At 35.6% G+C, this 13,611-nt stretch overlaps 1 protein-coding gene across 1 annotated transcript in view; it reads right to left on the bottom strand.

The window, feature by feature from the left end:
- LOC134664666 (lachesin-like) overlaps positions 1 to 13,611 on the bottom strand; it is a 98,770-nt gene that overhangs the window by 14,899 nt on the left and 70,260 nt on the right. The window contains exons 5-8 of the mRNA XM_063521407.1: positions 11,048 to 11,176; positions 8,536 to 8,670; positions 1,950 to 2,099; positions 1,444 to 1,539 (exon numbers count right to left, since the gene is read on the bottom strand). Coding sequence (XP_063377477.1) covers positions 1,444 to 1,539; positions 1,950 to 2,099; positions 8,536 to 8,670; positions 11,048 to 11,176 — 510 coding nt within the window. The remainder of the gene's footprint in view (positions 1 to 1,443; positions 1,540 to 1,949; positions 2,100 to 8,535; positions 8,671 to 11,047; positions 11,177 to 13,611) is intronic.

The following is a 13,611-nucleotide window of genomic DNA, read 5'->3' as shown; positions in this document are numbered from 1 at the left end:
TGACTGGACCAAACGCTGGAGCGTCATGAAATTTCATGTCATTGCTAATGATAGTGTCGGGGCCGTATTACGTTTATTTTCATGATTTAGGGAAGGCAATCATAGCGACATCTATCGAAAAAAATTTCTATCTTAACGGTACCGGAGTCTCAAGTTATATTAAGAATTCACCAGTACCATTATTCTAACCCATAATTATGAATCTCATACGAACTTCTTCGTACGTGTATAACTTTCTTTCTTCGTATTCAAGCTTACCTAATTTAAATTAAAAGAGATCCTTTATGTGGTGTAAATCCTCCTTTATACGAACGTAGCTTGTTAATTAGGTATCCTGTTCTTTTACGTGCAATAAAAGTGTTTTACTATACTTGCGGGAGAATTATGCAGTCCAACAGGCATTCGCAATATATGGCTTCCATTCATTCTTAGTGCCTTCCTGCTAGTGATGTAGCTGAAGTTATTCCGTACCCAGAAATATTTTTCTTTGGGAATGTTCCGAAAAAGATAATTTATATTTCAGATAATACAAAAAAGGAAACACAAACAAAAGTGTGGTTTCCATTTGCTGTATTTAAGAATTACACTTTACATCACCTTATTACGTACCGTACGTAACGCGATGGATAACGTTGTTGACTGTATTTAAAACAATATTTGTAACACTATCTGTAACATGTATTGTATTGGTTGTTTGTTATTCCCAAAAAATAAATTTAATTTAAATGTTTTATTTACATACCCCTTGTGGCCGCCATGGCATAGCGATATTGCCGGGTTGAAATCCCTACACGAAAATATTCGCAAGACTGAAAATATTCCTATTATTGTCCCATCACTATTTACTAGCAACAGTACGTTATGTAGACATAGTGGCTCATATCCGAGAGTGCAAACAGCTGATTCCATTAGCGGCCGCCTTGAAGCCATTGTGATATTACGGCGCTAGTCACTGTGAGATTGTGACTAGCTTTTAAAGGCACATATTTGATTTTACTTCTGGTCGTTTTTATTTAACAACGTAATTTAATTAGTTTAGATTTTTTTGTTAGTCTATACAGAAGCTGGAATAAGTAACATTATTATAAGCACGAAAGTATTTCCGATTACACGTAGGAAGGTACAATATTTTGATAACTTTGAAAGGCGCATTATGGTTGGCATTGTAGATAGAGGACGGGGCAGTGGACAGCATCCACCGACCCGCTGGGTGGACGTTGTAAAGAAGGCCTGCCAAGGATCTACACAGGCACCTATTATTAAAGGCGGAAAATTGTGCAGAATGGAGAGCATTGCTGCCCTCCTAAGCTAAAAAGAGGTATTTTCAATGAAAATGAAAATACCGCTTTTTAGCTTAGGAGGGCAGCTTGGTGCACAAAATAATGACCTCACGTGGAGAAAGAAGAAGGAACTTCGAGAAAGAAGAGGGATCATTCAACTTACAGAATATAGTGGTTGTGGTGGGTGGCGGCGTGGTGGTTGTAGTTGTCGTTGTCGTGGTTGTTGTTGTCGTTGTCGTCGTCGTTGTTGTTGTTAACGCTGAAACAAGAAGAGGTGTAAGAAAATATAATTACCGCTTATCGTAAAATATGCCTAATTTGCTCCCCACTGGTTATATGCTGTCTAACAGTATTCTGATAATTGAAAACTATATGGAGGGAAATTTCGGGCTAATTATAGGTATAAGTATTTAACGGTAAAATAATTTTCTAGTCGCGACCGCAACGCGACAGCGACAGCGACGCAATTCATCAAGAACATTGAAAATGTTGTCGTCTGCGTCATAGCTGCAGCACTAACGTTCCTGCTGCCTTTCGGATCTAACCTGCAGAGTGACGTCACTTACTGTGCTTTAGTAGTTCAGTGTGTATGGCCAGTCAGAGCGTGACACGCCGGCGACGACCAGCGATAGGGAGTGACGTCACTTATAGTAATGACGATGCACTTACTGTGAAGTAATAATTCAGCATGTGCACGCCCGTAGGCGTTCTCGGCGCCGCAGCGGTAAGCGCCAGCGTCAGCGCGTGACACTCCAGCGACGAGCAGCGACAGGGAGTGGCGGAAACCGCGGGACGACACGGTCATTCTATGCTTGGAACCTAGAAGAAATTTAGTTGAGTCAGTTTGTTAAAAATAGTTTGGAGAGGTTTGTAATTATTAAAGTAATAATAAGGGACGGGTTTTATTCATAATCGTCATAGTTTCAATTCCGCTTGTTGGAGTCGATGTGGCAAAATTAATTAAGGATAAATAAGAGATGAAAGTCTAAAGATTGATATTTTTTCTACAAATGCTTTAGAAACGCTACTACATCAGTAGTTAAGTAAGTAGATACTTCTTACAACTTCATATATATGCAATGCGGGATTTATTATTGAAATCTTTACTTGACATAATAAGTTGGTTGGCATTAATATTGTTGTAATGTATACGAATTTAAATACAACCTAAAATAATATTATTATATTACTTTTCACCTACTTTTTAATTGATTGATAGGTTATATTATAGTTTATTATATTACTTGTTTAATGAAACCTCTGAATTTTAATCAGAAACATGAACAAGTGATTGTTTTTTTGTGGAATATGGATGGCCTTTATATTTTACCTATATGTTAACAATTTTCTCGCAATATATTAAAAATTCACCTCGAAATATTTTGTTTTTCCATTTCTTTACAGACAGAAAATTGTTTACCTCATTGAAATTCGTTTTATTTGATATCTTTGATTTCATTTCGTACGGAACAAATAAAACAAAAACGATAAAACAATGTATCACCAAATCTAAATTGAAAATGATACCTACACGAAAAACAATATGAAACATCACAATACCTCGAACAATAGACTAGTATTACATCAGGACAATACAAATACTTGCCTTTGATCGAATATTCATTGGAGATAAAAGACTAACCCGTTCCATTATTGGACCTCTCAAATCTTTTGACGTTACCTTACGTTACCCTTTGATATGGCTCTGGGGTATTGTACTTGCGTCTTCACTTTCAATTCGGCTTACACGTATATATGTGGTACTCACAGACGTAATATAAGATGAATACATTGATGCCACGTGTAGGTATATTTCACTTTGAAGGATATATCGCTATTTTGATCAGCTACACTACTACAGACAAAAATCTTACTCGATGACCGGTAAAATTGGTTGGTATGGTGGAAATCGGCTAAGATAGGATTGGGCGATTATAACATTATGATTTATGACGGCTGTGTTGTGAAATGTACAAGAAAACGAAAGTGAAATTTAATCAATATGTTTATTCGATCAGTTTTAGGCCAGTTCTATCATTTAAATAGAATATTAAATAAACGCACCCTGTACATGGTTTACTATGCCCTTGCCGACTCATTGCTGAGCTACGGATTAAGTTGTTATGGACTCACTTTTAAAACCTACTTGGATCAAATTAAACAATTGCAGATAAGGCTGATGAAATACTTAGTTAGCAAAAATATAAGAAATGAATGTAGAACTAATTATGAAAAATTGTTCTTGGCTTGTAAAATCCTTCCGATCTCATGTAAAGTAGAATATCTTAATGCCATAGAATGTTACTATACCCAAGATTTTAAGATTGAGAGATCTGCTAACCACTATAATACTAGGTCGAGCTAAAAATTGCCTAGTCCAGAGCACACAGTCGCTGGGGCCGAAATCGGTCAGGAGAGCATCATCATCATCATCATCACTAGGTCATCTAAAAAGAGAAAATTATGTCAAATCACGGCTAAAAATTATTACGGTCAACGAACCAAAGAATATGTAACACCCAAGATTTGTAATAAATACCCTCTCTTACTGGAAAAAAATAAATTAAAAATAGGTAGTCTTAAGGCAAAGCTTAAAGAAATATTGTTAAATAATTATTCTAAAAACCACTGTTAGTATAGGTATAGGTACAGTACATAGCATTATTATTACTTATAGTGTAGTTAAATCGAGGTGAACTGCTGGTATCTAGTTATACTTGTTTGCTTTCTGTGCACTTCTATTTCTATTTGAGTTTGTTAACTGTTGATTTAAGATAAAATATAAGAGCGCACCGCCAACAAACTGTTGTACAGTTTGGCGAAATTTTTGTTACTGTGTATGTATGTGTTTTTTATATAACAATAAATTAAAAAAAAAAATTAATCAAAATTGGCATTATTATCTAATAAGCGACATCGAAACGATTACAAGGACTATAGAAGATCATAACTATTGACATGACCACGAAAAGAAATTGCGTTTGTTCTAAGGTCCATCCACACCGCAGTTTTGTGAAGCAACTCTTTATCTTATGCGTTACCGTGGATGCACCTTTACAGACTTAGAAAATAAGTCCGCGTTCACTTTGTAGAATATAACTCTTAGCTGTTTCAATTTCCCACTTATCAAGTAATAAAGTACGAACCAACGCTTGCCCACTTATCTAAGCTCACTTAATGAGTTTCCTAGCTTCAATATCTAAATTATCCATCTCGTATCAGTTACGCGCCTTTGAAATGAAATTTAATGAGTCAACTTCATCCTATACGCCAGCGATTGAACTTTAGAACTAATTTGGAACTCATTGCATACATTGCGGGGCTGTAGGAAGTTGTAATTAAAAATCCTGCCCTAGATTTCTAATTAGAAGTTTTCTTAACAAATGGGATTTTTAATCTTGAAACGCGAAAGGTTGGAAGTTTATACACTTAATTAAATACGGGGAAGACTTAGTGGTCTTTTAGGTTTTTTATATTAGGTGCTCTGGTATTTAATAGAAATAAAGAGCGTTCGTGACCTAAAGTAAGGACGCTAGGCACAAAGATTTTTTATTTTATTTATTTATGAAATTATTTATGGTTAGCGTTATTGCTGTCGAGGACTAATTCGAGGTTTTCTATGTTATTTATACTTTTTATACATTTTGTCTATGTTTTTATGCTATTTTGTTTTACCTTTTGTTTTTTACACTAGTTGTCATTAAATGCTGTTTGAAAGCCCAGCTTTTTCGTTTGCTCCCAAAATTTTAGCTATCGAAGTGGAAATTGTCCTGATTCCGGGACAATTGCTTTCACTCAAAGGTGCGCGACTTTGAAACAAAGGTCGCGGGTTCGAACCCCGGCGTGTATCACTGACTTTCTTAGAACTTACAACGTTAGCTATGTACAACATAATAAACTCGTATCACGCTATGGAATAAAGCTTAGTTTTATCTTTGGATTAGGTTAGGTTAGTAAATTTCTACTTGTAAAACTTCTACTTGCACTAAATTACTTGGTGTTTCTATTTCTAGCAACGAAGACTACTGTAGTACCAGACATACCTAATGTTACTTGAATATTCATGTCAAATTACTTTTAGTAGATAATTGTAGTTAAGGCGCGAACCACTGGGATATTTTGTTGTGTTCTGCTAATGTGATAATCATGACGTGTCTTTTATTATTTGATTTATACGTATAATATATTGTGTTACACTTCGTGCTGCAGAAGATGGCCCCATCCGAAGACCATCAGCGCTAGCCCAGCCACTCGGGCATTCGGGACCATTTCGTGGATTATATGTTATGTTACATGTTGTTTTCTTCTTTTATTTTGCCTCAAATAAACGCTCTCTATTCTAATCAATTTTTCAATTTCGGGATATTTCAGAATATAGTGTTAAATTCGATTGGATGGCAGCGAGGTACGTGTGGTTCTTAATTGAACAGTTTACATACCTGACGTTTATATTTTGAAGTGAATTTCGCTTTGGACGCAGTCGAGCGCCTGACGCGAAACTAATTTACGATAACGTCAGCAATCCTAAAATATCATTTTCACTTCTCGTGTTCATGATAATTTTGCAAAGTGTCAAGTAATTTCAATGCACAAATTCACCGTAATTGAAACACAGCAATGTACCTAATAAATATAAGATATAGTTATATAAAAAAGTAAATGCGACTTGGCTGCCAACTTCTCTTGAAGTGAGATAAAATCTTTCTCTAGAGTCCGATTCAGATTTAAGAACTTGTTATGGTTTTGATATTTTTGTGATACTAGGTAAATACCTTGTAGATTGCTCAAGCTGAATGCATCCGAAATGAAGTGTAAGTCGTGCGTGAGATGCGCGCCAATCACCAAGACGATCGTCGAGGTCGCATCGAACCGATTATATAACATAACAAATTGTTTAATTGTGTAGTATAGTGTTTGGGCCCGATTCGAACTTTTAGATACGTCAGGTATTAACGTTACGTTATATCTAGACGTAACCTAGTCGGTAGTGACCCTGCCTACGGAGCAGGAGGTCCCGGGTTCGAATCCTGGTAAGGGAATTTATTTGTGTGTTCATCACAAATATTTGTTCCTGAGTTATGGATGTTTTCTATGTATATAAGTATTATATATGTGTATATTATATATATCGTCGTCTAGTGCCCACAACACAAGCCTTATTGAGCTTACTGTGGGACTAGGTTGATCTGTGTAAAATTGTCCTATAATATTTATATTAATATTTATTTAATACTTGACATATCCTAAAGTTCGAATAGGGCTTTTTCTACTCGGGTACTTTTATCTGTCATTTACATAGTCACGAACGAACATATAAGGGCATACATTATTAATACTCCTTAAAAGTCTATAGTCTATTGCCCAAAAAAGCACTTGTGTCGTATTAGAGACATTACGATACGGTAAGCTAGTGCAGGGTAGCAGGTGCCACATACCGGTACATTGCTACCAACGTGACAAACGATTGAATGAATACGGTTTTTATTAAAAAAGTAACAAATTTGTACTGAGTTCATTGCTACCAACATAATAAAAAATACTTTTATACCCTACAGCACCACGACCCTGGTGCGGTGCGGTAGTGTGTAACGGCTTTAAAAAAAACATAACCATAGACATTATTCGTTTGTTTCTCGTTTCCCGGTAATTTCTTGTTCTTTGAGTACTTTGCGTTACTATTTGTTTTGCGTTCATAAAAAGTGTTGAAAATGGACAAAGAGGACTACATTGTTTCTACACCTGAAGAAATATCCGCTGCAGCACAAGCAGCGACCGAAAATTTGTTGCCTAAGTATTAAATCTCAGCACCTATACGACAAATCTTATGGGAAGTGCATGGCGTGGAGATTGGAGCACAAAACTTCGTCATTCTCTGAAAACGTCTTTGGTGTATGTTCAAAGACTAATTGGAAGCACCGGATCAGATCTATCTTTTAAGCAAGGTTGGTATATGTTATAAAATTTTTTGATACTCACTCATTTTTAGGGTACACAGTACAACGAGCTATATTTATGTACATTTTATATTTTTGCATTGAAACTGAATATTATTTAATTCTCCTTTTTCTTGTTACAGGTTGCAGTATTATTTGGTATTATGGGTGCTTGTCGCAGACAAGAGCTACATACATATAGTAATACCTACTATCCAAAATTTACATTGACATTTTCATAAATAAAATTTTGTTTATAATTTTTTGTATTTTATTTAATATTGCTTAGTCATAGAAAAAGCATTGTATGCAACGTTGTATAAGTAGTCAAAAAATGCTCATGGCGTATTTATTAACAATGTTCGCCTTCGGCTCACATTGTTACCCACGCCACTCACATTTTTTGACCCCTCTTATAAAACTGTTGCATAAAATACTATTTTCTCTGAAGTTAAAATCTTTTTCAGGCTTTTTCGTGTCGTGAGTTTAGTTTACATCAGTTCTCTAGATTCCGTGATAAGCCGCTTATCGTCATAAGTATAAGTAGCTAGTGCTTGTTTTAGTTTCAGTTCAAACTTTGTAATCTTTAGTTAAGAATAAGTGAGCTTAGAATTCTTCTATTGTTATAATTTTAGTAAGAGTTTTACCCCAGCGAAGTTGTCATTTCGTTAATATTTAGTTAAATGTCAAACAATAAGTAACTGGTTACTTAGTTGCAGCCATTTAAAAGTGCCTTAGTTGTAAGTTTCTTTAGAAATAATAACTACCTAGGTACTATTTTTTTTATACTGCAATCTTGAAGTTTTGTTTTGTAATGAATATACCTTTAGGCTTTGAGTTGAGAGGCTTTACGCGGTAATGCAGTTGCAATCGGAATTCAACTTACTGTTAGCTAGTACAAGAATGGTTATAAGTAGCGCTTCCTGCAGGCGCGCGGATATTAACACAGCCTACCAAGGCTGCAGCTATGTAACTAAATATTTGACTGTTAGTGAGATTCTGATCGTTGAACGTCCAATATACTAGTGCTACTACAGGGAACGCCTCTGCAGTACAAGTGAGGTGAGGGTTACAGCGCTGCCCGCAGGCGCGCAGATATTAACACACCCTACCAAGACTGTAGCTATGTAACAGTAGGTATATATATCACTTACTGTTAGTGAGTTTCTGGTCGTTCAGCGTCCAATAGACTAGTGGTACAGGGAACGCCTCTGCAGTGCAAGTGAGGGTTACGGCGCTGCCCGCAGGCGCGCGGATATTAACACACCCTACCCCACTACCAAGACTGTAGCTATGTAACAGTAGGTACATATAAAACTTACTGTTAGAGAGTTTCTGGTCGTTCAGCGTCCAATAGACTAGTGGTACAGGGAACGCCTCTGCAGTGCAAGTGAGGGTTACGGCGCTGCCTGCAGGCGCGCGGATGGCGACTCGTCCTGCCCAGATCGAAGGAGCGACTGTAACAAAGTAGACTTATGAGTGTGTTTGGAGATTAAAAATGGCTTTTTTTATGATGTTATGTATATTTTGCTACATTAAGGTGCAAAACAGAACAAGAAGTAGTAGTGGACAAAAGTCTGGTATCGTCTTGGCTCGTCCCATTCGTTCTTCGTCAAATTCTTAAATTAGTCCTATTCTACTTTCGTCACCCATTCTACATTTGTTACAATCGTCGGTGGCTTTCAATGTAGAATGAGTGACGAAAGCAGAGGACTAATTTAACAAGTTGACGAAAAACGAATGGGACGACCCAAGATGATACCAAAAGTCTCAACTATTATGTAAAATATAAATGATGTGTCGGTGTAGCTAATTATTCGATTCAAGTTTACTTGCCTTTTTATTTTAAAATATTGTCTCATTTCCAAAGTTAAAACAAATATTGTGTTTATCACGAACATAAAACTGACTCCCATTATAAGCCTCATTCCATTTTCTTTCCATCCCGCGCGATTCTTACTTTACAGTCATTACATTAAACCCGCTCATTAAAACCATCCGAGCCCTAAATCCGTAGACTCAAGGCCGGGCCGGCCTCACACAGCCGGAATGGCTCTCTGAATTCAGATTCTTAATTCATAATCTAAAAACACACTCTCTGACTTTTTTAGATTATGAATTTCTCAGATCGATGTCTAAATTGTCTAAGAATAATACTGACGAACGTTCTGAATTCAGAATAGGTATGACAACTACGATTATTATAAATTCCTGGCGCACTTCTTTCCATACATTATAGCATGTACACGGGATTACAAACGTTAATTTACGACATTCATGAGACAGCTGATCAATCGTGTGTGAGAATTTATATACAGATTATTACCTAATATAATTACCTAATTCAGACAGACGTTTCGGCTGTGTGATCGGCGGCCTAGGATCGTGCTTAACCGTCACTAGCCTAAATTGGTCCTGAAAAAATGTATCTTTCCATTCTCATTTTAGACAACGCTAATTACTTGATTCTAATTTCTAATACTATAAATATTTCTGCGTAAGCTAAATGTAGTTCTCGTGGAAACAAATATCACTAGCGCACTAATAAGTGTCACTATATCTTGCTTCGACAAAGTATCACGGAGACTGTGCAGAGTTAAACATAAACGGGCTATTCAGTAAACAACTAATGAGCCTAATGAATTTGTACAGTAAAGTTGTATTTTCTTAATTAAACTGGAACTTAAACAGCTCGCTACCCAGTTGGGTTGGGCAGGGGCAGTTACCCGCCATCCACTCAAACCCCGCTCGCTACGGTGTAACTAGTAATTTTTTTAATGTCCATTAAAATGGCTCAGCCTTTTTATACAGATAATGGAAGGACAAATTATGGCAGTAAAGCAACAAGTACTAAGCAACAATCTTAACTAAAAGTGGACCTTATGTCTTTGAAATAAGGCTTATGTGATATCAGAAATATATGTTGCACCGCATAGAATACTTGCGACGGGAGATTATGGCCACCGCGTGATTTGACATGGTGAGTTACACTGAAAACATACTCTGTTTAAAATTTTGCTAGTCAGATTGCTAGACTATGTTACTACATATTTGAATACGATTATACTTCTATGGTATGCAGGGTAGCGATATACAACTGAAAAAATAAGATTTTTTCTATCAAGATAACGTTGAACCTTTAGGTTCTGGTTAGAATCTATTCTTGCAAATATAGGTACCTAAATACTTTAATTCCGATTTTTTTTTCTTGATTAAACGTTTAAAAATTTAATATACCTAAACAACTACAATTTTGCATTAGCTCCCTATTAAGAGTAAATATGTATAGACGATGGTACACCGTGTAAATTTAAACATCAAGTCTTATGGAATCTTAGTCGTAAATTACAAACTCAGGAGTTATAAATTTCATGTAACTTTACTTCCGCGTTTCAAATTATTAAATTATTGAACTTGAGCCCAATTTTGTTAAGAGAGAATGGGTAATTAAGTTATCTGACATTAAATGGCAAAATAAAGTAGAATTTTGTAACAAATACAGGGTGAGATAGGAATATACTTAGCATAATGTTTTGTATAGTCATTTCTATAAGATAATATGTACTCGTAACAATTATTCGTGACATGCACAAACATGTCATCTATTGCTTTTGAATGTTATAAGTATAAAGTTCTACTTAGGAAACTGTAGGACTTTTTAAGACATGATAACGAGTATATTTTATTAGAGCCCTTACATGTTTTTTTTGTGGCCCTCCTCCCTATCACCTGTGGGAGGTGACAGGGCTAGAGGAAGATCGCCAATGAGATGGACCGACCAAATCAAAGCCAGTGTGTGAAGTTTGTTCGCAATGCTAGTTAATACATACTTACACATCATTTTAATGATGATTCTCTTGCTCACAGACGGCGGAACTCCGTTGCTAGCGATGCAGAGGTACGCGCCGGACGCCGCGCGCTCGGCGCCGGTCAAGTTCAGCCACTCCCCGTTCCATTTGGATACTGAAACGAAACTTTTGTTCAAGCGCATCTAAGTTTCGTAGGTCTTAGAACTTTAACTGTGATGTTTATCTGCTAGTTGTTGTTAAAGCCGCTTGTGTCTACAGGAACAAACACTTAAACAGGCGTCTACTAGAACTATTACCTGACTGTTAGTAACACTTATAAGCTGGTAACATTTTTTATTCAAGTAGGCAACTTGTAAGCCAGCACAAGTAATTTATTTATAGTGATTGTAATGTTTAAAATTCCCCAGAGGAAATTGTGACTTTAAGTTTCGTCATAAATCTAGAAATCACATTAAAGTCATTTGATGAATACTTTAGTATGTTTTTGGTTGAAATGTTTTTTTCTTATTATTGAACTGATAATTATAAATAATTATGAAAAATATAGAAAAGGTATTATTTCTGTATTCGTTACAGGGCCTTCCCTATATGGTTAGCTAAGCATTTCCGCTTGTCACATTATATCGACGCCGGAAAGCAAACACGTAGTAACCCACACAAGGGATAAGTTCGCCTTTGTACTAATGACCAATGTTATTTTTCCTGTTTTGTTTTGATTTTTGTACAATAAAGTGTTTTACTACTTTTTTACTACTACAAGGTCAAAAATTTTTTTATTGCATTTTTGGAATCTCCAATTTTTCAGCGTCGATAAGTCGAATCCACGTGCCAATACGATGAAAAATGGAGAAAATAGGAACACAAATTTTTCTCGTTTTTCTTGAAATGTACTCAGCAAACACGCAGTAAATAGCAAAAAAAACTCAATAATTTAAATCATTGTATTTACAGCATTTTGAATTCCATATAATTTATACTTTTGTCATTTACAACCTCCGTTGGTCTGACGCAAGTGTTCGCCGCTCATGAATGTGAATGTCTTGCAGTTACGCTATTTGGTGGGAAATAATGTTTAGCCGAGTAGTGGTTTAACACAAATTCACACACTATTAAAATATGAGAGACATGTCTTTTACCACGTTTACAAGGATCAAGTAAAACTACCACATAATAATTACTTCACTGTTGTAGGGCGTAAGGTTTAAACTTCTGCGCCTTATTTCGTTTTAACGCGGCTATCGTGACCATCACTTGAAGGTTTGCGCCGTCGCTCAGTGCGGTTTGGGGGGTGAAAGTGAGTCGAAGTATTTGTAAGCAAGTAAAATATGACGGGGATTTTGGATAAAGTGATGATTTTTATTTCAGAAAGGAAGTTTTTTTTTTCAATTGTAAGCATGTAAAATTACAATATTTACGGTGTGTGTATCGATTTTGATGGTACTTCAATAAAATTTGGTCTTATGGTATCTGATGAAAGTTTGTTTTGCCTAAAGTGGACTTTTATTTTATAAGAGGATGTAGAAACCACTTTTTTTTAATTAAACGTCGTTGTTATACTTTGGTTAGATTTTGATCTCCCATTACGTTATGTCTTTTCCAAAATGAACTTCTTATTTTTTAGTTAGTTTTACAATAACATTGTAAGATTTAATTATGTTCTTGAAAATTAAACAAAACTTATGTGTTTTGTTTGGTCTTAAGAATGCTTATATTGATTTTAATAGTTCAAATCATCATAATAGATGTGTTATTTTCGTTTATGAATCCCGAAAACATCTTCACATTTTATAAGTATACATTTGAAATGTCGTGAAATTTACTTTAAGATACCATTAAAGTCATTTTTAAGGGTGTGGTAAAATTTTTGGCAATACGTTTAATGCATTCTAAATTGCTTACAAAAAGAAAAACAATACTGTTACAGCATTTTGTTCATCCAAAATTTCTAAACCAAAACGTTTAAGACTTTATTACGGATATCTTTTGTCATATTCAGGTGGATTACTGCGTTTTTGCTGTCCTTACAAATTTTAAGGAAATGCTATCCCATACATTTGGTACTGGCGTTTACTACGAGTTTGCGCACTGTGTAAAAAAGATCAAAACATAGTAACCCACAAAATATGGTATTGTAACAACTTGCGGTTAAATTTATTTAAATTAATTTGAAGACCAAAAAATTTTGAATGTTGCATCCAATTTTGAGTTCGTTATGTTCATAAACAACGTAGTTATGATTTTTTTTCCAAAACTCGAAAAGTCTCTGGTGAACAATTTGGTTTTTGTGGGTTACTACGTGTTTGCTTTCGGGCGTCGATATTAATATTTCAACATCGGGACAATAGGTTCCCAAGGGCTTTTAGTTGCTCCCTTTGAAGAATACGGAGTCAATATAGCGCTCAATGTGGCATATTATGCGACATTGAGCGCTATATTGAGTAACGCTCATTGTAATAAGTAGAGTCTCGCCACAAGGTCTCTGGTAGGCTGCGGAAATTGTTATGTAAACATAGTCCCAATAAACATAATCATTACACTTGTCGTTTGATCTATAGAAATAGAAACACAATAATAATAATTAATGTACAT

The sequence above is a fragment of the Cydia fagiglandana genome, chromosome 5 (genome assembly GCF_963556715.1).
Source record: "Cydia fagiglandana chromosome 5, ilCydFagi1.1, whole genome shotgun sequence".
Classification (NCBI taxonomy): domain Eukaryota; kingdom Metazoa; phylum Arthropoda; class Insecta; order Lepidoptera; family Tortricidae; genus Cydia; species Cydia fagiglandana.
This window is presented reverse-complemented; position numbering and strand designations above follow the sequence as displayed.